A 24,242-nucleotide genomic window follows, 5' to 3' on the forward strand; every position below is an offset into this window, starting at 1 on the left:
GGCTATAGCTGAGAATTAAGAGACCTTAAACTCTACTTGTCATTCTTTCCTTAAACATCTGCTTCCTTTGGTTTTCCATTGGCCTTAGTTACATTTTGCAGTGAAGTGCTTAACTACCAGGTCAAAAAAAGGCATTTTGTTCTAAGCCATTCCACCTTGATGATCTAACACTGCTGAGCATTCCTTTTGCCCTCCACTTGAGAAAGCATTATTAGCTTGCAGCTGACCCCTCACTTGCCCCATCTTCTTTGAAGTCTTCCTCCCTCCAACATCTCTTCCTTTCCATCTAAAAAGGCTCATTGAAGGTTATGAAGGTACTAATTATTTTCAAGAACTTTCCAGTTACTCAGATTTAACCAACCAAACAAAATCATGGTGAGGATACATCCTACTTTTATTTAACTGGCTGTCATTTTTTTCTGGATTTAATTCAGTGTAATAAAACCTGGCACTAGGTCTCCCTTGCTGACTGCTGCTTCTGTTTATCATATGATTCATAGTGGCACCTGAACTCTGAGTCCATTGCATAGGAAACATTATGCAAAGGCAGTTTGTGGCTTCCAAGTGACCCATCTTATTTACAGGTAACTGTAAATACAGTTGTATTATATAGCTGTAAATTTACAGCTAGCATCACTGTCAGCATCCAGACAGTATATGTGTTAATTTACAGCCACACAAAATTTACCAGAAGACACATTCACATGGGTGCTTGGCTCCCTTCTGCTGTCTGATTTCAAACTGCTGTATGTAGTTGGAGTGCTAAGGACAGGACAGGTGTTGCACTGTGGATTACCATTATCTTGGATCTTGGATGAGCAGCAAGTTCTACCACCTCCCTATGGATTATCCTCCCAGTTGTACAGTGTAGCAGAAAAGTCCACACTACAAAGAGAGCTTGGAAGGACAGCCTGCAGTGGTACAGATATAGTGCCTTGCAAGTTACATCACAGTTAAGAATGTACAATTAGGAACCTGTGAGGCCTAAGTTAAATCGCTTGTGGGTGGTGCTTCAAGGATTAACACTGTTTTAACTCAGCAGAAGAGCTGATTTATTTGTGGATAAGAACCCATTCTCTGCCACCAAAATAGCACTGCTTATATGAGGGTGCAATACTGCAACAAACCACCACCAGAAAGAATAAAACCAATACCTACAAAACTACATATGTAGTATTTCAGGAAGTTTTAAGCTCCTTGTCAGTGCTGTGATAAAGCAAAACTCAGTTTCTCTCAAGGATACTCCCACTCCCAAGCACGAGTGTTTTGCATCCCCCAGATCCACACATCCAGATCACATCAAGCCCATGCTGTTCTGATTTCTGGTAGTCCCACTCTTTCCAGGCCCTAGGCCTCAAAGAGAGGCTTGACAACACTCAGATTTCTGACAAGCATTACACTGCTTAATCAGTAGTACAACATTCCCTTGAAAAGAAGCATAGGAAAGGTCAAGGCTGTAAGCAGGCAGAAAGGCCTGGCCAGCCCTTTGGGGCAGGCAAGTGTAAGTGCTGCTGAATACTGCAGCTATCTGAAGAGCCAGAATGCAGCTCCATGACTGGGGTAGGGAACGGCTTTCAGGAAACTCCAGGCTGAGCTGTCAAGAAAGCAGCTGCAATCACTTGAGCAGGGCTTCCAATCAACAGGTGTCTGTAACCCTAGCACTAACACTACAGTGAGGGAGGAGCAAGACCCTTGTGGAATGGGAAAAAGCTTGTAAAACCTGTTCACATCCTCAAATCTTTCTTTGACTGTTTACTCCTAAAACTCAAACCTAAGTGACTGAAGTGCATTCTGCAAGCTTTCACAGTAGCAGTCACTAGAAGTTAGAAGGATTGTGAAGAGATGACTCCAAGTTCACGTTTCCCACCAGCCTCTACCTGCCCCTGCCTCCATTACTGGGACAATTGAGGTGTCTCTGCCTGTTTTCATATGGCAATGGCATAGGCATATCCTGACCTACTCAACCACAAAAGGACTTACAGCAACAGCTCTCTATCATCACAGTGGGTTAGGGGAGCATCACCCCACTGTCTGCCCCCACTCAGTGACAATGAAATGCTTTGAAATAGGCGGGACTAAACACACAAGATGTCATTTCTTCAGATGAGAGGGCCTTGTATGATCAGGCTGAGTAAATTCAGCTCTGTCTCTCAGAAGAGCAATGCTAAACAAAGCGTTCATAATGAAAACCCAGGAGTTTCTGTACAAGATGTGGGGGACATTCCATTCCAGCATCACTTCTCCCTCAGCCCTGCAGGCCTTGCGTGAGTTGAAGACTTCTGTGCAGATGGAAGAAGTACTGTTGACAAGATGCTTCATCTACTTGCTGTCAACACACAAAAAACCACAAGTCTGCTGACCCCACTACCTTCATATTCTTCCTGCAGCAACCTCCCACCAATGTACAGACCTTTTTTTTTTTTTTTTTTTAATACTTGTTTCAGTGAATTGAGATGGACACCTCTCCCAGAAACAGGCAGGTGAATCCTCTGGGACCCATGGGATCCAGCTCTGGGGCTGGCCCACTAGGAAGTACCTGGGAAGATCAGCACTCGGTTCTGCTCCTGCTCCCCTGTCCCATTTGTCAGAATCATTGCAGGTGGGTCCAGGTCCCATTTGTGGTCAGCAAGAAGTCTGTGGAAATAGGCACACATGGCACAGCTCTTCACACTCGGATCTGGTACCCATTGAGGTCTGGCATGGCTTTGGAATCCGCAGGCTTCTTCTCACCAGATGGTCTGTGAACAAAGGAGGAAGAACTATTTGGAAACTTTTTTTTCAGTCAGAAGGTGCTGCACGCAGAGATAATAGCACATGAAAAGGTATAGGCAAACTTCATACTTATGCTACACTACTGAAGGCAGGATTACTCTGCAACCTCCACAGAAGAGAATGCAGGTTAGGAAGAGTAGAAAGTCCACTCTGGTACCCCAGGTCAGTTTCAGGAAAACAATCTGACTGACAGCAGTGTAATTTTTGGAATCTTTTGGGGGCACAAGTCTGTGAGACACCAGAGCTCAGACTCCTGTGTAAGCCAAGATTTGAGCTGCCTTTATTCTCCCTGCCAATAAAATGATGTAAGAGCTGTCCCCACACTCCCCAAGCTATGATAAAGGCACAGACTAAGGAGGAAAGCAGCTGGTCAGAGAAGTATTCCCTGTTACAAAGAAACCCTGTAAGAGATCAGAAGGATCCCAAACCAGACATCAAGGTGGAGTCTGTGAGCAAAACAAAGATTCTGCAGATGGGTCTCCTGCTCAACAGCTCCACTCACCGTCGGTCTCCACGGCTGTTGCGCCGGTGGGGGCTGGCTTGACTTCTTTGTGGAGAGGAGACATCTTTCTTTCTGTCCTTGGTGGGAGATGATGGCCCAGTTCCTTTCCCAATCTGCCAGAAAAATTAAGGTAAGAGCAACATAAGCAGAAAACCAATACAAGTAGTAATTAGAAAACACAAATTAATTATATGAGAATAAACCACAAAAAGGCAAGGCAAAAGTGCAGAAGGTAGAAAAAACATGCTACAGTGACAGCTGTGGCTCCAAGGACCCGTATATAGTCCAAGCTGATTGCAACTGCAGTGCTGCATGAAAGTCCAATAGGAGACTGTATACAAAGGAAAAGTGCCCCCAACCTCCAATTACCCTCTACTCCACCACCATCTAGGAGATCATCCTGCTGCTTCCTTCTCTCAGCATGCCACCAGCCAGGCAAAACAGCAGATGAAGCAGCAAACCACTCCATCCTTGCTGCTCACCTTCAGCCTCATATCACGGGCATGTCTCTCAAGCTCTTTGCGGAAGTCTTCCCGTGTTAGCTTGTCTAGATCCAGGATGGAGTGCTTCCACTCAATCTGCTCCACGCTGTGTGGGTCATGGGACACGCAGTGGCCCAGCTTCACCTTTTTGAGCGTGTGCCAGCAGCGGCGATATGCCTCCTCAAAGTCAAAGATGAGCTCACTCAGTGTGCGGAAGACAGGCGCTTTGTACATGAGCTCCTCACGCCGGCTGATGCCCAGTGCCCCATAGCGGCCTCCAAAGTTCACCCCCAGCACAATGTGTCGGAAGTAGTTCCCTGAGAAGTGGGTTTTGAAGCTGATGGGGAAACGGTCCAGCGTGGTCATGTTGTTGGTGAGGTAACTGATGGCAGCCACTGTTCAGGAAACAGCCAGTGATAACATTTGCTTGACAAAATGCTTCCTTCCTGCTTGAAACCCTCCCAGCCTGCTCAGCAGATTCAGCACTGATTTAGGCATCACATAAGCAGCATTTGTTCTCCAGATCAAGAGTCCAGCTCATTGCGAGCTGCCCTACTTTCAGCACGGTCATGGGGAAACCAGAGTTGGCCTCTTCAACAAGACAGTCAGCAAAGTGAAGTTAATTTCAAAGCAGTTCTGTGATGCAGAAGTTGCAATGCTAACACCTCAAGTGTAGTGTATTCCATAGCTCCCAAACTAGTAATGCTGTAGCATTATGACTTTGTTTTAATTGTTTACTAACTGCTACTTAGCACACAAACCAAGGAACCTTCAGAACAAAACACCCATCAGACTATCCTTCTGAACCATTCACTTGCCATCTCTGGCCCTCCAGGTGGCTTTGCCAATGTGCATCAGGAATCTATAGCCTGAGTGACATAGACTAAGCCTGAAAGATATCTAGGAAAGATGTGTAAAGATGACACATACCTAGAATTAATAAAAGTACTGTCTAAGCTGGCAGGCAATGTTAGACACAATATATTGTCAAGTGACATACACCAGAATTAGATGTTGGGAGGTTCCCTAACTTACTCTAATGTAGAATACATGCAGGCAACATTGCAGTAGGGAAATGGTGTTCTCCACAAAGAACTTCTTCACCTAAATCTAGCTAATATTTTTGCCCCTCTTTAGATGTTCATTAGATGCTTCATTTATTTTTTATTCCCTTGTATTGTCCAAAGCAGCGCCACCCTTCCTAGGAAGGAGAAGCAACTCTAAAGAACTAGTTTCATACTTTGAGAGAACTGCTTGGATTTGGATTTTATTGGTGGGGTTTGGGGGAAGAACTGGGATGGGAAAACAAAGGGATGTGAGCCTTGGTAACAGTATTAGCAGAAGCCTCAAAGCATCATAAGAGAGCAGAGGAGACCCAAGGATGGGTAGACATGCACAGTTCCAAGAGGAAAGGATACATTCCCAGGATCACAGCTTCCAGGCATTTTATTGGCAGGGCCTCTTTGGTCATTTCTTTGGCCAGGTCCATCAGCCTACAGAGTGGGACAAGGGAAAGATGAGGATAATTAGAGGGCTTGCATATGCAAGTACAGCCAGTTCAGCTGTTTTCAACTGTATATCTAATGTAGATTTGCAGGAGAGAAGGTTGCCCACTGAGGACAGGGAACAGAAGATAATATCGTCTATAGGAAGATATTAAATCCAAACCAAGCCTCTACCACATGCTGTTGCTGCTTACAAGGAACTCCTTTTAATGAGCTGCAGTGAAGCTGCCTACTAGGCCAACCTCTGTTCTCAGGGAGATCACAGCACTTGGCTCAGTGAGTTCTGGATGGACACCAATGTGACTACAAGCAGAAGCCTTAAAGGACCAAGAGCCAGCAATGTTTGCCTCACAAGGTTCAAGGACAGTGAAACCCTCTTCTCTGCACTGCCCTTCTCTCTGGCACTGATTACAGGTCAAGACATTTAGGGTCACATAAGTCTATGGACTAGACCGAGAGTAAGAAGCTAGTCTTGGGAGGCTCTCAGTACTTTGTCCAAGAGAGTCAGTGAGCACCAGGGGCTTATCTCCAAGAACTTACAGGGTGCAGCTCTTCCTAGAATCTGCAGTCAGGAAAATCCCTCTTCTCCTTCAATGTGTGAGCCTAGATTCTGCAAAGGCATTCAAAGGAGCCTTTGACTTATTTAGACCTATAAAGATATTTGGCTTTTAAGAAGCTTGTTTAGGGCAGGACCTAATTCCAGAATCCATCAGAAGTCCATATAGTTATATTCCAATTAAAAACAGGCAGAACCTGGGCATCTTTGAAATGTATTTACACTATTTTACTGGATTTATTGATTTGAGGCAACAAAACCTACTCTTGTCCTTGAGAAAGGCCAGACACAGCTCTGACTAGCTGTGCCTCAGGCCACAGACAATAAAGCCATCTAAACTAGAAAGGAGCTGCAGTACTGGAAGCCCTGAGTGCCACCTAGGTGTTGGCCAGGGGATGAAAGGGGAAAAAAAAAAACCCAACCAACAGTGGGCCTAGTAACAAGGCTCCAACATCTTAAAGCAAAGATTAAATGCTGCAGGGGCTGCCAGCACTTACCCAGTCAGAGGTCTGCTCTTTTTAACCTCAAAGAATTGTGTCCCAGTGTGATTGTACCTGGAGGCAAGAAGTCAAGGGCCTTTCGGCTTGGAAAGCAGAGTTTGAAGAAAACCTGTCTGAAGATCTTCCATATTACTTTGTCACAGCAAAGGCATGATCTCACAACAATAATGCAAGGAAAGTCCCACCTCCCTTTCCTGAATTTCTCCCATTTATAGTCCCCTCTTACTTCCACTATGTTTCCGTCTTGTTAATTCTTCTCTTTCTCCTCCTCATATACAGTTTTACAGTCCAATTCCCAAAGGTCCATACTGACAGCACATGCTCTGCTCAGCTTTCCAGTTACCAGGGGAGAATAAAATTTGCCTGCTTTGGTCTGCACAGAATGCACTGAGCCGTGAAACATTCATGGTACCTTATTCTAAGGCTGGCTGGGACCCAGTCCAGGGAATAACCACCTTAGATGGGCAAGCGGTGCCAAAAGTTCTGCCTTCTTACATTGTTTTAGGGTTGAAGCCAAAGGTAGCTCTGTCTCATCAGTGAGATTAGACCATGCTTGCATGGCATGTACCTGCTGTCCAGCACAAGAAGGATGAACTTTCTCAGCACGCAGTCCCACAGGCAGCTCCTCCTATAAAGGCACAGGATACCACAGATGCACAAAAACAAGGTGGCTGCCTGTCCTTCAGACAGCTACAGAGAAGAGTGTTCAAGTAGGATGGCTGAGCAGCAGTTTTCTCACCACCACAGCTCATCACCGTCTTAACAGTGAGGTGACAGAGTTTGTAGCCCATCTGAGACCTGGCACTGTAAAGTCACTGACTACAAGTGTGAGTAGTGGGGAAAGGCCCCTGACAACATACCCATTTGTTACAGGAGTGAACAGGATAAGAAGGTAAACTTGGTTAGAAAAGAAATAGAGCAACAAAACAAACCATCCCAAATCCAGCCTATTTTCAGGGGGCAAGTTTCAGACTCCCGTCATGTAGAACAGAATAAGCTTTTCTTCACATGCAAAGAATGTCCCCTTGCTCCCTCTTCCTGAGTTACCACACCAGTGGCTAAGGTAACAGTAAAGGATACTGAAGCTCCCTGATGTAGCGCTGTACAGCTTCCAGGCGCTCAGGGATGGGGGTGGATGGCTGGAACGCAGGCACACTTGGTATGGGAATCTGAAATGGAAGCCAAAACATAAATCACTACTTCCAAACTTTTCCAGCTTCTTGCTGAACTCAGTGGCACATAGCTACAGAGAGCGTGTTCCTTTGAAACCAGTCGCTTTTTACCACCCAAAGTGGCAACACCAGGAACATTCCTCTGTTTCCACACTGATCTCTGGGAAGGGATTCAGAATGATGCATCACTGCAGAGCTGCAAGAGAAACTGTGTGAAAGAGTCCTGCATTGGAAGAGTTAGAGAAAATTAACTGACAAGGCAAGGCAGGAAAGCTATCACCTGAGGAAACCTGGCCTCATTTGAGTATGCAAAGTGAAAGGCGCAAAACAAAAATATAAGGAGAGAGAGGCAAAATGGAGAATGTTTCCCCAAAGCCACTGGAGCATAGAACAGTCCTGTAAGCAAGGATATAAATGTCCCTCACTACCTCCTGGCATCCCAGGTTAGTTAGCATGGACTAGGACATAAAGACTTGACAGCATCATAACTCCCCTCTGCCCTGCAGTGCCCATTGTTTTGAATTACATAGTCAGAGGATGATTCTGAAAGTTCACCATTCAGAGTGGTGTCCCATTCTGAGGCCTCAGCCTTATGGGTCCAGTCAGATGTTTCTCACCATTTGCTCCACAGGGCACACTTGTCATCAGCTGAGGAAACATGGCTGAGGAAAGAGAAGGGTTCTGTCCACAGGATGAATATGATGGAGAAGACGCAAATTTGGCGTGACTGACAAACCTGGAGAAACAGCCCAGCATTTTCCCTCTGAAGGACAGCTCACAGATATACCCCTCTGACACCAGACTGCAGCTTTTCACAGCAGTTTGGGTTTTAGCATTTCAGTTCCTTCCCAGACTTCCCCAAGAGATGGGCAATCCACAGCTAACAAAGCATAAGTCAGAAACAGGTCTTCCATACTGCTGTGCTCAACTGCCTCTGCTGGCCATGGTTTTATAGTCAGTAGTATACTTAGCCACTCACCACCCTCCATGTGCCTTTCTCTGGCTACTCATTTCCATACCTGCTTCTTCTGCCCTGGGTTGGCACAAGTGACTAGTAAACCAAGTCAGGCACCTGAACCAGCTGAAAGCCAGCCAGCAAGCATGGGTAGTCACATCAGTTCCCTGTTCTGGTTTGCCACGTGGGTGCACTCTGCTTGTGCCTAACACAGCATAGGGGACACAAACTGCTTAACCTTGAGAGAGGGGCTGTTGCTGCCTCTGGAAATCATAATGTCTAAGTGTTTTTCAGTCTAGCTCCAAACACCATCAGTAAGTAAACATCAAGCTAAATTCAGTCTCTATGTATTTTCTCTCCCATGTTTTGACATTAAAAGAAAAAGAAAAAAAAAGTAAGTAGCACTATTTGGCCACTGGTACCCCAGCACCTCTTGGAGGAGCCAGTTGCCATCTCCAGTGTCTCGTTTCTGTACTCTGTGAAGAAGGCAGGGGCACTGACTGCCCACTTGCAGGAGACAGCACAGGAGCATATGTGAAACTGGGTTTGTTCAGCTACAGCAGGAGCATGGAAGGCTCCAGAGAGCAGCATAGGGATGGAGCCATCTCTAGAAGTGCATGAGCTGAGTCAGTTTGTGAGCTGCCTGTGAGCTGACACACTGAGTCATAGGAAATCATTTCCAGGCAGAAACAATGCAAGTAGTAGCAACAAGGGCAGCCTGACTATTTAGCTTTGTTTCATTTCTTCAGCTTGGAAACTTGCAAGATTTTTGAGTGGAGGCACTTGGATTAAGTGCATGTTGACTGCACAGACTAATGATTCTGGGGAGCTTCTTCTCTTTTCCTTAAAGGCCTGTGCAACACTGAGACAAAGTAATAGCAACCAGTTCAGCAGGGGACTAGTTAATTTAGAAGAGCCTCCTGCACCTCAAGTAATTAAACTGATGAAAGTACAGTGTGCTCTCTCTCTCAGATCTGGGCCTACAGCCCAGACTGGGCTACAGTTTCTTTTGCATCAAGTCTATAGCATTTTAATGGGACAATAGAAGGAGGAGAGGAATAAGGTCTCCATCCTTCAGTCCCACACTGACAGGATGGGAGACCCTAACACTTTGTTCTTATCCAGCATCATCCGCTGCAGATCTCAGAAGGGCTATAAATATTAGGCTGTCTTCACAATCCTCCAGAAAGCAGAGAGGAATTTATTTGTAACACAGAAGATAGGAAATCAGGTCTATTTTGCTTTCCCTTTAGTTATTGTGAAAGCTGGAGAGGGAGCTAGGAAAAGAGCCCAGATTTCCCAGAGCACATAACTCTGCCAACCTTAGCAGACTGACTGAACTTTCTTGGTCACTTCTCACCTTTGTGGAGGGGTTGCATCACCCTACTCTTAGATTCATGCACCCAGCAGGCTGGCTGTATGCATGGGATTTGGTCTCTGCTTTCAGAACAAAACCAGTAGAGGTTTACATGTACTAAGTGGGCCATGTTGCAAAGGAGACAAGGCAGACAGGAGTGAGGCACAAAGCTCTACCCTTATCCATATCACAGAGGTGCTTTTTTGGACAGCCTATATTAGCAACAGTTTCTTTTATGGTGCTTATATGTATCCAAGCACCTCTCTAATCTACCTTTTGGAAGCAACATGGGAGCTATTTAATACCATTCCAGTTGTTAGGCTAACTAAAGAAACTGGAGTTTTTCCAGTTCTTTCTTTATGAGGCCATTAGATGCAACTCTTCCTGTCTTTGCCCTCATCACAACCGCATTAAAAATCCATAATTTCTCAGTGAGGCAAGCACAGGCATCAGTTTGTATTTCCAGTGTGGATACCTTACCTATTTGATGGTCCCTGCAGTTCCAAACAAAGCAATACCCCACCCTGTTGTCCCTGTTGTTCAAAAGGAAATGGCCTGCAGAAGGGTGGTACTCTGAAGCCTAGCATGCATGGCCAATCAACTATGTCCTGCCACGATGGCTTAAGTCACTCCATGCCCATTCACCCCAAATCTACCAGAAGGAAATGGAGATCAGAGGAGACCTCTGAGCTCACACTGCATGGAAAGCCACAGACCCTGGCAGCTGATCTGTGAAAATGTATAAAGCCTCATCACAGTTTTGGGCAGTCATAATTTTATGGTATTGTTTACTTTATGGACAATTCTTTGGGGAGTTATTTCCCCCAACACCCAATACTGGCTACTGTTCAAGGACAAATGTTTCAGGGTAGGCAAACCACTGTCCAATTCCCAACACCTAAAAAGGCCTATTTACCCTCCAGCACATGGACAGTTCCAGGCTTTTCAAAGGAACCAGCCCCACAGAGTACACTCATCACCCTAATTGGCATCTGTTGCATCAGCCATTCAAAGAAACTTGATGGCACAGAGACAGGTGGTGGTATAAGCAGCAAAGATAAAAACATTTCTAGAGGGGAAAAAGAGCTAGGGAAACAAAGCCATCCATCCTTGCTGCTTTCTGCATCTCAGCATCCTCTCAGCTGTATACCCAGTGAGTTTAGGAATGGGATCTCAAATTGCAGAGTGCTGAGTAAAGTTTATAGATCTGTTTCCCAGAGATACTAGAAGACATCAAAAAACTGGATAGCTGAATTTCACCTTTTATTGCAAGAGTACATACAACTTGCATCCCCTAACTGTAACCCTTTGGCACCAAGACTATAAAGTGAGAACAGTGGAAGTACTTCAAACTAAGACCAAAACCAGAGACTGAACACTGTATTCCTCTCACACACTAGACTCTTGTTTGTGAGCTTTTCTTCTGTTTCCCTCACCTCTCCTGGACAAGTCAGCGCTTTTGGTCAGGAAACTAATTAGCATGTGTTCTGACTGATCTAAAACGTGTTTCTAGCCTGCACCCAGGCTCAGGACAAAGTCTGAGGAAAAGAAGGAAATCTGAAAAGGAAGGAAAAGTCTAATGGGGTTAGAATAGGGGCTGCAATTGGGATTCAAGATTTGTTCTGGTTGCTGCTACAGATGTCTATAACTCTTCACTGCAAAAAGGATGTTACATCACAGACTTCTCCAGACTTCCTCATGGAAAGCCGTACACACAGCCTGTGCACTCACTATGTAATAGCATGTTCTTGCACTCTTCAAACTACCTTCCCAAGGAGGTTGAGTTCTCCTAAAAAGGCCTGAGCAGAAAAAAAAAATCATCCTTTTGTATTTGAATCTTCTCTGTTAGTGCAATGGGAATAGTCTCATAACCTGCCAATGGAGTGACACACCAAATGTTTGCAGTGTCTTTTGTTCACAGGAAGCCAATGAAAAGGGAGATTTTTCTCCAGCTGAGGTGCAACATAGATAGCAACAATCACAAGAACTCACGTGCAAACGTTTCACTATGGCACAAGGGCGAAAGATTAAGTGAAATGATCACCATTTCCTCTTTTTGTAGAGTTGTCCGCAGTAACAGGAACATGCTCATAAATCATATCAGACCCTACATCAGCAACAAGCTTCGTTAAGTATTTGCCTGTTCCTCCTAAACCTCTTCGGTGTCAATAGTCTCTTTTCTGACAGTCAGTTCTGCACAAGAATGCCTTTTGCTGTGGGAGACTGTACCCAAATCTAATTTCTTCTGGTTCAAAGGCCCACTCTGCCTGTCTCACCTTCCCACCTCAAGTATTCAGCTGGCCTCTTCTAAATTTAACTCTCCTCATCTTTTCATCATTTATCCAGTCTTCCTCTGTAGGGCAGTTCATCCCCGCCTCTCCCCCCGGGGGGGCTCACACATTAGCTATCTGAAGTCTGTTTCCCAACAAGGCCTGGAAAGGGAGTGCTGCTGGAGCGCCAGGCAGAGCCCCGCAGACACCCTCTCGCACTCTGCATTTGGACTGTGACTGCTTCCCGCAAGAGCACCCCGGGGGGCCTGTTCCCGAGAGATCAGTCCCGAGCTGGGGAGTTCGGCTTTCAAACAGGGCAGGTGAGCGACCCCTCCCTATAGGATGCCATTTCCCCTCTTCCCTTCGTACGTCCGGCATGGGACGGCCCGGCCGCTCCACCGGGACCCCGTGCCACACCAGCGCCGAGGGATGGTGTGCGTCTCACCTTGGGCAGGTCGGCGGCGCCCCGAATCCTCTGCGCCACCCGCTCACCCTCGGGGTGGATCCTGCCCACATGCCGCCACATCCGTTCCCAGGTGGGCTCGTCCACGGGCAGCCCGCCGCGGTTGACGAAGAAGGGGACGCCACCGTCGCGGAGATCCTCCTCGCCCTCCTCCTCCTGCTGCTCCTCGTCCCGCGGCGCCGCCGCCGCCTCGCCGGAGGGGGGGTGCCCGGCGGCGGCCGCTGCCCCACCGCCCCCAGGCATCGGCATCGCCACCGCCCGCGCTCAGCGTCCGCCGCCCGCCGCCGGGCCGCCGGGGACCGCTCCCCGCATGGCCGGCGTACCGGGCACGGGGCGTCACCGCCCCCGCCTCGCCCTCAGAGATATCAAGACGGAGGGATTTCGGGGAAAAAGGGGGAAAAAGCCAGGCGGGGCGGTGCCGGGTGCCGCATCAGGCCGCCGCGGCAGGGGAGGCGCCGGCGGGCACCGCGCGGGGCGGGCCCGCCGCCGGGGCGCCCCCGCCGCGCCGCCTCCCAAGCGCTGCACGGGGCGGGGGGGCGCGCAGCGATCGCCGCCTGCCCAGCAGATGCTGCATGCGGGGTAACAAAGCCCCCGCGTGGGGCGGTGCCAGGCTGGGCTGGGCGCCGCTCTCCTCCGCTCTGCTCCGCCCCGTGCCGGGCGGTACGGGGTCCCGCGGGTCGTGGCGGGCGCCCACTGCCGTGCCTCCACTGCCGACGCCCGGAGCCGGCCTGCCACTGGCGAGGGGCCGGGGCGGGCAGGCGGAGGTGTCTCTGCCCACGGGCGATAAGGCGGCTGCGGCCGGGTGATAAGGGGGGCAGGGCGCGAGCGAGCGCCTGAAGGGAGGCGGGGCCGCGCGAGGCGGGGCCACGAGGCGGCCGTTTAACGGTCGCCGTGAGGGGCAGCTGGCGGTGGTGTGTTGCTGTCGCCTCGGCGTGAGCGCGGCGCGGCCAGGCGGGTGGCCTGCTGGGCGGTAGAGCCCTGCTTAAGTGGAGTGTGTTTCCACGTAGAGGAAGCTTTGATGGACAGAGCAGGTGGGATAAAATTATCAGGTAGAAAGCAGTAAGTAGTGGAGCCTGTTTTGACGGGGGTTCTCTTCCCCCTTTACTCTGTCCTGGTAGGACGTCACCTGGAATATTGTGTCCAGTTTTGGGCTCTCCAGGTTAAGAGGGACAGGGATCTGCTGGAGACAGTCCAGTGGAGGGCTACCAGGATGACTCAGGGACTGGAGCACTGCCCTATGAGGAGAGGCTGAGAGCCCTGGGGCTGTTTCGTCTGGAGAAGAGGAGACTGAGAGGGGATTCGATAAATTTTTATAAATATCTTAGGGCTGGGTATCAAGGAGGAGGGGACAGGCTCTTCTCTATTGCATCCTGTGACAGGACTAAGGGTAATGGATAAAAGCTATAGCACATGAAGTTCCACCTCAACATCGGGGGAACTCCTTCACTGTGAGCGTCACAGAGCATTGGAACAGGATGCCCAGGGAGTGTGTGGAGTCTCCTCTGGAGACTTTCAAGACCCATGTAGATGCATTCCTGTGCGACCTGAGCTAGATTCTGTGGCCCTGCTCTGGCAGGGGGGTTGACCTTGATGCCTTCCAACCCCTAACATCCTGTGACACTTGATAGACTCTCCCCAGATGGGAACTGCACTGCCACAGGTAATATGTCTCTCACAAGAGAGGCCCAGCAAGGCTTTTATGCCTGGAAAGAAACAAAATGCACCTTGATAGAAGTCCTGGAGGATCATCACAGGGGAAATACTGGGTGCTTTGCTCTGATTCATGGTCTAGTTCTCTGTTTTAGACCTCTTATAGTATTTTGAGGTACACAGCTTTGATGGGAGGTTCTCTACACAATGCAGGAGGTGTGGGAGGCCTGTTCTCTCTTGTGTTCCTGGTGCAATGGTTGTGTCTTCATCCATAAAAGCCAGACTTTGTCATACCATGGAGAAAACTGCTGATTGTTTTCTTGTCACCATGTAATATGAATCCATTTTGAAAGCTCTAGCATAAGAGTAAAGCCTTCTGTAATTTAAACACAAGCTAAAACAAATGGGTACAAAGTAACATGTCAGCTGTTGAAGAGCCTACTGAAGGACTTCTTGAAACGCTTGCATTTAGCACTACAAACAAACGGCTGTTGTTCAGCATCAGTGTGGGGAATGAGGGAATAAATTGTCGATCTGGTTGCTATGGGATTTGATGTGTCCTGAGAACTGGGAACTCCGTTTAGGGAGCCTGGCAGAGGATTTCAGAAAGAAATGTCCCTTCTGTAATGCTCTCTGAACAAATGCTCACATAAAATAATTTCTGAGGGCAAAATACTTGAATATAACATCTCTGTTGAACTCAGCATTGCCCAAATTGCTTGAAGGTTGATTTCCTTTCAGGAAATTTAAACTGAATGCGTATCCCTGTTTCTGCCTTCCAAACAAATAACCAGTGCTGCTTCGTGCAACCTACATTAACTTCTGTAATACTTAAACATGTACTTCTTTACTGAATAAGGATTTTCTCTGGAATGAGGACCTGGAGCAGTGCCGATTTATCATTTCACTAAGGTTTTCAGTGGTTTTATGGCTGTCTTTGCCTTTTATTTGTGAGCAAGCGCAGATTGGAAGAAACTGACTTGTATCTGAAAAAGCAGCACAGTCTGTGACAGGAATCACTCTGCAGCCTCTGACTGGACACATTTTCTAAGAACAGTTCATACCCTCTCCTGTTCTTAGTCCCTTCTTTCCCAGTGGTCCCTAGTTCCTCTACAAACACAGGATTTGAAGTAGGCCAGGTGGTGCATAGGCATACTGGGGGCCATCATCTGCATTTTGGTTGAGTGGCAGATACATTTCCAGTAACAGCACTGAGGGCTTTAAATGCTTCTTTTAGAGCTGTTTTGCCTCCCCTGGCTGAAACTAAGTGCAGCTATCCATAGAAGCAAGGATGCTGGCTTTTATTTTTGAGGTCCTGCACTAATTCATGGCTGGTAGTTCACGTTGCCTTCTATACCTCAGCTTTTCTATCTGTAAGAGGGAAATTCTAATAACCATGACTTGCAGCCAGAGGTTTTGTAAAGATTAGTTGGCAGTTTTGGTGCATTAAGAATTATTCTTTTCTAAAAATCAAGTGTTACAGTAGAAGTAACATACAATCCTTGTATCTTTAATGCCTTAAAATATGTTCTCAGATCTCAGTTGGAGGAAGTGTATCAGATGATGATCATCAGGCTTCAAAATAAGGCTTGTCAGAGGATTTTTGCTTCAGTTTATGTTAGTCAATTGTCAGGCAGTGTTCCTTCCTTCTGGCTATGACTTTAAATAATGTGGCAATAGAAAGGGATCAGTATTTTTAAGGTCGTAATACTTTGTTTAGCTGGGAAGGAATAGAATACAGCCATGCTGAGTGAGCCAGTCTCTGCAGGGGGGACTGAACATAATGGAGGTGACAGCAGAGGACAGAGATTTGGCTGCCTCTTCTGCACAGCTAGTGTTTCCTTGTCTGCAAATGTTATCTGTGGCACAAGCTGTGTAATGGACATTAATCACTGATTCTACTTTCTGGAAGGAGATTATTGTGGCTAGGACACCGAGGTAGCCCAATTCTCTGTCTCAACAAAATGTGTATGGCAGTGCAGGGCTTATAGCCCTTTAGGAATCTATTGTCTCAAGGTGTGACATACCTGGTCTCGAATAAGACAGGGTGATGGCCTTAGCAGCTCTGGAGAATGGCTTCTGTTTTAAGAATGAAAAGAGATTGTTTCTGCAGAGACAGGAATTCCTGCTTTAAAACCATGTGTAACTGACAAGCATTGTACTACAGAGGTCTGGTGCACACCTCTCTGTGATTTGGAGAAGGCATCAAAGGGGGTATAAAAGGAACACAACTTCTGGGGTCCATATATTGCATCTACCAGAGAAGACCCTGATGGGATGTATACCACCACTGAAGGACTTGGAGTCTCGATCCAAGAAGTGGTGATATCTTTCTTTTTCTCTGGCTTAACACTCTCTCTCTTTTTCCCTCTCCTTTTTCTTCCTGTTTTCCTTTTGCTCTGTTCCATTACTGAGAGGTTTCACTGGCTCTAATAAACCTAACTTATCAGCCCTTTGGTCTTGGTTTGCTTTAATTTGCTCCAAGGGAATTTTTGAATCTTAGTATGACCTCTCCCACTGGCCTGTGTTGGCTCAGGGCACCAGGTCATGACTTTTCAAAAGGATGCTGATGGACAGGAAAAAATGGCCTCAGCAAAATGTAGAGCCCATCTACTTCATCAGCATTGTTTATCAGCCATCAGTCAGGAATTATTACAGTGGGACTTGATAATCTTAAGGTTTTTTCCCAACCTAAATGATTTTATGATTTAGTTAGAGCTGATCCTGCTTTTGGGAGGAAGGGAATGTAAGGAAAAGTTAATCCGATCTAGAAGTTCCTGTTCACAAGAAAGACAGGAGTCTTGTGAAACTTTATTTGAATAAAGGGAGAGTCCACAGGACAATTCTCTGTGGGGCCTCTCAAATTGCTGGAAGGTGCAGCTTCCCTTTTATCCTAAATTCCCAGACTCAAATTTCCCTCTCCCTTTCCCTGTTGGCTAACGTACTCAGGATTTACAGTCTTCCCAATATGCCTACTACGTGTACCCCTTCACATGTAACCCCCCTCCATCATACATTGTATGTTCATTTGAATTAGGTTCTTCACTTCTCTGGGTGGAGAAGTTAATATTCATCAGTCTGTTAAGCCTGTGCTCTATCCTAAAAGTTCAGAAGTTCAGGTTGTGTTCAGTGTCTGTTCTCTTCAGACAGTCCCCCACACTGATTTACAGCAAGACCCCAGATAAGGCCCTTAGCAGAGGCTGCTATTTGTGATACGCATAGATAAGGTGAATTGTCTGGTTCTTTCTTTCATTTTGTAAAGGCACTACCCATCTTAATCCTATCAGGAAGAACATATATGATCTATTAAAATCCCTGATGGCCCTTTCTTTTTTTTTTTGCCTGAAAAATCAGTGGCCAAATGTATTTGGCACAGGAAGTGGGGAGGTTTTCCAAATTTGAAGGGCTCTCTAGATGGCAAGGTCAAGTCATTGTCAGGAATGACCCTTGCTCATACAAACAGCCTCTTGGATTCAAGTTACTGCACTTAAATGGGAGAAAGAGTGCATGTCAGGGTAGAACATCAGAGCAGAGTGGCTTAATGGAAGTTTTCTACACATTAAGTGAACTACCCTTTTCAAGTGTTAGACTATGTTTGTTTGTTTGTTCAGTTGCTTTCAATTTGAGATAGATGGTTGAAGTTCATCTTTTGAGTTTTTAATTTGTGTGGTGTTTATCTGTTTGTTTTTCTCCAGCTGTAAGCTGTAATACAGCAACTGTATTGCCTGTAACCTGTTCATACAAATGTCTTTATGTGCAATGAAATTCTCTGGTGTGCAGAAAACTGTTGAGTTCAGTATGCTACTGAGCAGTGTGCACATGCTGCTGTAGATCTTTGTACAGACCAGGAATTTTACCTTTGCCCCTAATTCTACTCCTGCTTTGGTTCTAATCAAGGCTATCTCTGAAGATAACAACAAAGCTTCTGTTATTCGATTGCAAAACCAACTGATGTGACCTTTAGTCTGTCTGAGAGATTAATTGGCATTGCAGTGCCAGAATAACCCTATTGTATGGGCAGCTAAGAATGGTGTTAGACACTTATGATAGAGTGATGCCACACATTTTCCTGTTCAGGTGCAGTTATACTAATTATTTTTCCTGTATATGTCAGATCTAAGACAAAGGAAACTTAGGTCCAGCTTCTGCTTTTTTCTTCCTTTATCACTGGCCTACTGAGTTATCATATTGTGGTGTGTCATTCTCTCTCCTGTCTGTCATGTGGTTGATACACCTGACTTGTATCATCCAACATGTGGAGATCCATGCACTGGACTCAAAAAGGCTGAAAAGTTAGGACTTTCTGGAATGAGGAGAGGACTACAGATGGTGATCAGAACTTTACAACTGAACTGTTTCATTTGGAGTTTCTAAATTATTCTTAGTAACTCTACTTGATTAAAGAGACTTGGAAAGGGGTTAGGCATGGAGTTTCAGGATTGGGAAAGAAAAGAAAAGCCCGTTGTGTGTGAGACCAAAAGCTACAGTTTTGGGTTGTGTGCAGAATTGGCATCTGAAGATTTATGCCTCCAAATAGAGAACACAAAAATGATACTTGGATGACAAGTGAAATAACTGGAGGCAGAAATGCTTTCTGAAGTTCAGATGTCTCCTTCAGAGAAAGACTGGTTTCATATCAAACTTCAGTGAAAGGAAGTCGAACAGCTAACAGGAATAATGTATTCTAATTAACCTATTAGGGGCTTTATTTTCTAAAGAGAGTGAAAAACTCCAGTTTTAGTAGTTGCTAAAGAGTTAACAGAGCTTTTTTCTATGTGAGTGCTAAATAAACATAGCTCAGCTAAAACCTGAAATTGTACAAGCAAAAGCCAAAACCAACAAAAACAAAAAAACAAAAAAACAAAAAAAAAAAAAAAAAGCCGACACAACAAAACAAACAAACCACCACCCCTGCCCCCCCAAAATTGTGGAAGATAAATTGAAATTAAATGTAACTGATTAAAAGTTTATTATTTTCTCCAGTGATCTTTTGGATAAAGCTAGAAGGTTCTTCTGTCATAAAATTTCTAATTTCCTTTCTGTCTGTCTGATTTTTTCTTCCTATAGTTGGTGAGGAAACAGGCTCCTTTTTCCTGTTCTACACTGCTATGTAACAGAGGCTTCCAAAAGATTTAACAGAAACCAAAATAATGAATATACCAACACACAGGGTATTTACTTAGGTTTTAGGAAGAACTGCTTTCAAATCTCAGTGATGCTTTATGTGAAATAGAGATTTAAACATGAATTTCTCTCATCCAAACAGGTGTGTTGGCCTTGGGCTACAATGTGAGCCATTCTAATATAATGAGCATTCAGTTATATATACAAATGACACTACTTCCAAACTAGCCACCTCAGGAGCTTAAGTGGAGCTTTATGTTCAGCTTCCTGTGCCATGTGTTGTCATGCATGTGGTTTGAACTGAAGTCTGTCTTATCAGTACAGTATGGAATTGATGCCTCTTTTGGTTTGATCAGAAAATCATGAGTAATCTTTCTTAGCAGAAACTTATTTTTCTTCAAGAAATTTCAATAAACTGGCATTTCTCACCACATTTCTCAAGGAAAGGCATTTCCTCAAGATTTTTTTTTTCTTTAGTCAAATTAGTCTTGAGCAGGTTTTCTGTTCATAGGTTGGTCCTTAATGTTTCCACTTTTAGGTTTGTCATTTAGTGGTAACAGGTGTTGCTTTTTCCCCTGAAGCCTGGGATAAAGTTATTGCAGCAAAGAAACTTTCAAGTGCTGCATGGGTTTTAGAGATTTGTACTGCATTCCCGCCTTTCTGGTACTCTGTTGCATCCCAAATTTTCTTGTTTGTATGCCTGCAGAATCCTTACAAAACATGAAAGTACTACTCTTCCTGTTCTGCAAGTGGAGAAATGAGATCAACTTCAGCGTGTGCTTTCACTGTAAGTGAAAAGACACCTGAGCAGGCTGTGTGATCACTGATCTCAAGCAGTATGCTCAGTGGAGTGAGGCATGTCAATGTTTTAGAACCACCTCCATGCAACGGTATCTGAGTGTACCAGTGCTGACTTTGCTTTGTACTGGTATAGCAGTGCTGTGTTATGAGTGATTCCTGGCCTGGGAACTTGTAGCTCAGAAAGCTCTGCATCATTCTCTGCAGTGAGGTGTAAACTTGTCCTGAATGACTTATCCAAGACTGCACAGGAAGACACTGGCTAAGCAGGAACTTAATGTGAATTTTCTCCTAAGCAGCAAGCCAAACTTCTTAATTTCTAGGCTACATAAATTGTAAGTGAATAAAATTTCTGTGCATCTGGAAAGACTTTTTATATATTTTTCTTTTGAAAGTGGGTTAATTCCTATAACAGCATTGCTTTGAGGGAGTTGAAAAGAATTAGTTGGAATGAGATTAGTTATGGTAAGAAAATGCTTAGTTTGTTTTTTCACTATTGGAAATGCAAATAAAATTTTGATGGATCAGACTTCCATCTTGCTTTTCTTTATTGAAGCTAGAGCAGGAATGCATCAATCTGCCCTATTATATCATAGAATGACAAGAATTATTAGAACAATGTTAATGTTTATTTTTTGAAAAGGGGGCTTATCTCTGTTAAGAAATGGTGCATTCTTTTTGTCAGTGTTAACCTGGTTCTTCATTCCACCCCCTGTCCCCCCCGCCCCATTACTAATTCATGGTCCCATTGCGCCAAACTTGATAGCTGACAACAGTGTGAAGATGGTGTTATTTTTTGTGCCCTGCAGTGTGGAAGCATTTTCTTGTTTACACAGTGCATTAGCCAGTAGTGTTCCATCCTGTCTTTGAAAGCAAGGGAAGTATGAGGAAACTGGTATGTTGGTACTTACCACTACAGTGGTAAGTCAGTGTTCCTGATGCCAAATCCCACTTTTTGCCTTAGCAGTTACATCAACACTAAATGTAGAGAATGGCTGAAAAACTCCAAAAGCAGTTTTGTTTCTTATGAGGAGGGAACAGTTCTCTGACTGAAAAGTGGAAAAGCCTATGAAGAGAACAAAATTTTTCAGAAAGTGTTGTAGGAGTTGGGAGCATTTCCTTCTCCAAACTAAGCCTCTGCAAACTCTGGAGTTACACTCTGCATAAGGAAAGGACCAGAGAAGCTGCACTAGTGTCTGAGTTTGCACTTTGCTTGAGTTCAAGAGTGTCTGTGCACTTCCTATTTGTTTAAAAAAATACTGAGATTTGAAGACCTAAATATAACCAGGTTGATGCAGGGCCATAGATTTAACGATTCAAGCTGGAGATGCTCAAGCAAGGTGATTTATAAATGGGACCTTTATTCTTGGCTTTTTTCTCCAATCTGGAGATATTCAAAACCTGCCTCAATGTGTTCCTGTGTAATTTGGTATAGGTGATCCTGCTCTGGCAGGGGGGTTGGACTAGATGATCTTTTGAGGTCCCTTCCAGCTCTTAACATTCTGTGATTCTGTGATTCTATTTGCCAGAAAAAAAAATAGAGTCCCTAAAAAAAAAAAAAAGAAAATGCACTTCCTAATATGAAAGTGATCTAGAATACAGCTTTGCTTTACCAATATCTCAGTTCTTCCTCTTGGCTTCTTTCCTGTATATGTCTCCTTGTTTAGAGGAAAGCTGACACACTAGGATGCCAAGTAAGGACAAGAAAACAATGCACAGGAAGTATTCTGAAGAGAATCCCAGCCAAATTACAACATATCCAACCCTATCCTTTAGTAATTTTACTGTGCAGTTCTTTTACTATTACCCTAGTTTGCTGAAATCTACTCATCTCCTAGTAAAGATACTTTTGCATTACATTTTTGGTAGGTACCCGATTGAATTTACTTGATGCCACACAGTGCCATTTATTTGTACAGAGAAGAGAATTTGTTACTGCAGACTTGAGAGGCAGGGTTTGGGTCATGAGAACGAAATGGAAGGACTGACATCTAGTGGTTACTAATGAAAATGTGCATAATTTATTATTTTTTCCTCAGGACAATTAAAAGTAAAGCATTTCCTAATAAATGGCCTGAGATTCACTTAGAATTTATAAAACTTGAAGTTTAGAGAACCATCAGCTGGTAAGCAGGAACTTTCTTGCTTGATGACTGATTCCAAGGACTGAGTTTGAAATCTGATTACAAGGCTTAGTTACTCTCAACATATTTTAAGGTCTTTCTGTTTTTGTTTTTTATTTCATTGTTTGTTTTTAGGAATATTTGTATGTGACTATCCCTTTCCCACATCCAGAATGACTTTAGGAACATGTGATTTATTGTTTTCTTTTTAGGGTGTCGGAGGGTGACAATCTCCTGAATAGCTTAATTGTGAGGAAAAATTATTTGAAAATCACTGTTTTCTTATGTGGAGAACCTGTCTTTCTCATTCATTGCTCTTGGTGTTAGAGGAGTTTACAATGTTCACGTCCACTGGGAAGGATTCTAGTCTCAGACTTGACTTCTATCACACAGCCTAGGCCTCTGCTAGCTCAGGCAATTTTGTTGAGCGGATTCTGTCCAAGTACAGAATGGATTACACTGGTATGATGCCCAATGGAGGAAATGTGTGGTTTTAATAGGTTCTTTCCTGTTGTTATTTCCGAGGGCTCATTTTCTAGGCTGCTAGTGCAGACCAGTGTAAGTGATCTTGCTATCAAATACTTATGGACAAATCCCAGCTGTCTAGTTCCCATTGAAGCAGGAGCTAGATGAAATTTCTGTCACTTTTTAGTGTCACTGCTTAGCTTCTTGTGTTATACAACAGTATGTTTTCAGGTTAAATTTGAAAGGCTAAGAAAGGAGCTACTGTATGGTTCTACTTTTCAAGTCTCAGTCATGAAAAATGTGCTTTCCCGTTGGCCTGGCAGGCTTCAGAGAGAATGGAAACAAACATTTCCTCACATTTGAGAAAGGAGTGAGCTCCACTGAAGTTAGATCAATCTCTCTCTTCTCTGGATTCCTAGGAAGTCATAAGTGTATTCAGAAATCCTTCTGCCTCTCCACTATAGTATGAATGGTTGAGTTTAGACTAGTTGAGCCAATAATTAAAGTAATATGGCAAACTCTGTGCTCCAGAAGGCTTTTGGGATTTATGGTATATAAATACATATGTTGCTGTGGAAAATTCTGGGAAAAGAGGTGGCGTTTAGTACCTAAGATGAGCAGTAGCTGTGCCAGTCTGCCTGGTCTCATGAGTCTTGAATTGGGCTTGGATACATCCAGATGAAACTGGCCAACTTTGTTTCCTTTCAGTTTTTCAGAGGTGCAGAAATGGAGATAGAAATATAAAGGGGGCTGTGGTAATGTGCTGTGTGCATTAGTGACATATCCATCACAGCTGTGGGGTGTGAAAGGAAAAGGAAGGAAATAGGTGATATCTATTGTGCTCAGAGGAAGTCAGCCTGGTTTTGAATGGTAGCAAATGACAGATTTTTCCTTTAAAAATCTCTGCTGTCATACTGTGTGAATGGAACAGGCTTGCCATTGTTAGATGCCTCCTTTATGAAGCTATAAGGTGAGGTCATTTGGTGCAAGTTTTGCAGAGAAGCTTATACTAGAACAGGGACAAAGCCTAGAGATGTCGTTGAGTTCCTCTGGAATGGGGAGTGTTATGGACAGGAGCTGCATGTAAGGGAGAACAGCAATTTTCCCAAAACTTCAGGAGTTACATGTACTGGGATAAGACAGAAACCACGCTGAATTTAGCTTCAATGCTGTAACATGTGGCAGAACTTCTTCAGAATGTATACCTATTTCATTTTAACTTCTGCACACAGTTTTCAAGTGTGGTATGTGATATCACAGAGATTACAGGTGAAGCCACAGTAGCTCCTTTTCCTGCAATGCATCAGGCCTCTTAGGCCTATAGTGTCAATGATGTTTCCCCAGCCATGGCTTCATGGCTGGGGAAAGCTTAACAAATACCTTACTGGGTCAAATCTATGGCCCACCTAGGCTGGTATTTCTTCCTTGGACTGTAACAGCAGGCAATACTATATTGGTCTCCTCAGTCACATGTGAGCAGAAATTTACTACTTGCTGTGTTTGTAAAGGAAAGTTATTGCTTTTGTCATCTTAAACCTATCTTGCATG

At 44.8% G+C, this 24,242-nt stretch overlaps 2 protein-coding genes across 3 annotated transcripts in view; both read right to left on the reverse strand.

The window, feature by feature from the left end:
- Positions 1–621: 621 nt before the first annotated feature.
- VASH1 (vasohibin 1) lies at positions 622–12,783 on the reverse strand. 2 transcript variants are annotated; one of them, XR_008489102.1, is made up of 8 exons: positions 12,517–12,783; positions 7,398–7,486; positions 6,315–6,371; positions 5,175–5,249; positions 3,757–4,138; positions 3,275–3,387; positions 2,537–2,738; positions 622–2,326 (listed from the first exon to the last, which is right to left on the reverse strand). XR_008489102.1 is itself a non-coding variant. In XM_054380681.1 (7 exons), the coding sequence occupies exons 1-7, from the start codon at positions 12,781–12,783 to the stop codon at positions 2,666–2,668; spliced, it is 1,056 nt and encodes a 351-aa protein (XP_054236656.1). In that variant the 3' UTR covers positions 622–2,665. The 2 variants fall into 2 exon arrangements, 1 of the variants encoding a protein (XP_054236656.1); XM_054380681.1 differs by having other exon boundaries at positions 622–2,738.
- Positions 12,784–12,964: 181 nt separating this feature from the next.
- The window catches only part of LOC128981421 (translation initiation factor IF-2-like), a 38,393-nt gene continuing 27,115 nt past the window's right edge, over positions 12,965–24,242 (reverse strand). The window contains exon 3 of the mRNA XM_054400209.1: positions 12,965–13,512. Coding sequence (XP_054256184.1) covers positions 12,965–13,512 — 548 coding nt within the window. The remainder of the gene's footprint in view (positions 13,513–24,242) is intronic.

Source organism: Indicator indicator, chromosome 4, assembly GCF_027791375.1.
Source record: "Indicator indicator isolate 239-I01 chromosome 4, UM_Iind_1.1, whole genome shotgun sequence".
NCBI classification, from domain to species: Eukaryota; Metazoa; Chordata; class Aves; order Piciformes; family Indicatoridae; genus Indicator; species Indicator indicator.

Coding starts and splice junctions, on each gene's coding strand:
- VASH1 (XM_054380681.1), bottom strand. CDS start 12,783: ATGCCGATGCCTGGGGGCGGTGGGGCAGCGGCCGCCGCCGGGCACCCC. Junction 6,372..7,397: donor CGCTACATCAGGGAGCTTCA/GTATCCTTTACT, acceptor TCTTGCCTCCAG/GTACAATCACACTGGGACAC. Junction 3,388..3,756: donor CCCGTGATATGAGGCTGAAG/GTGAGCAGCAAG, acceptor TTTTTCTGGCAG/ATTGGGAAAGGAACTGGGCC.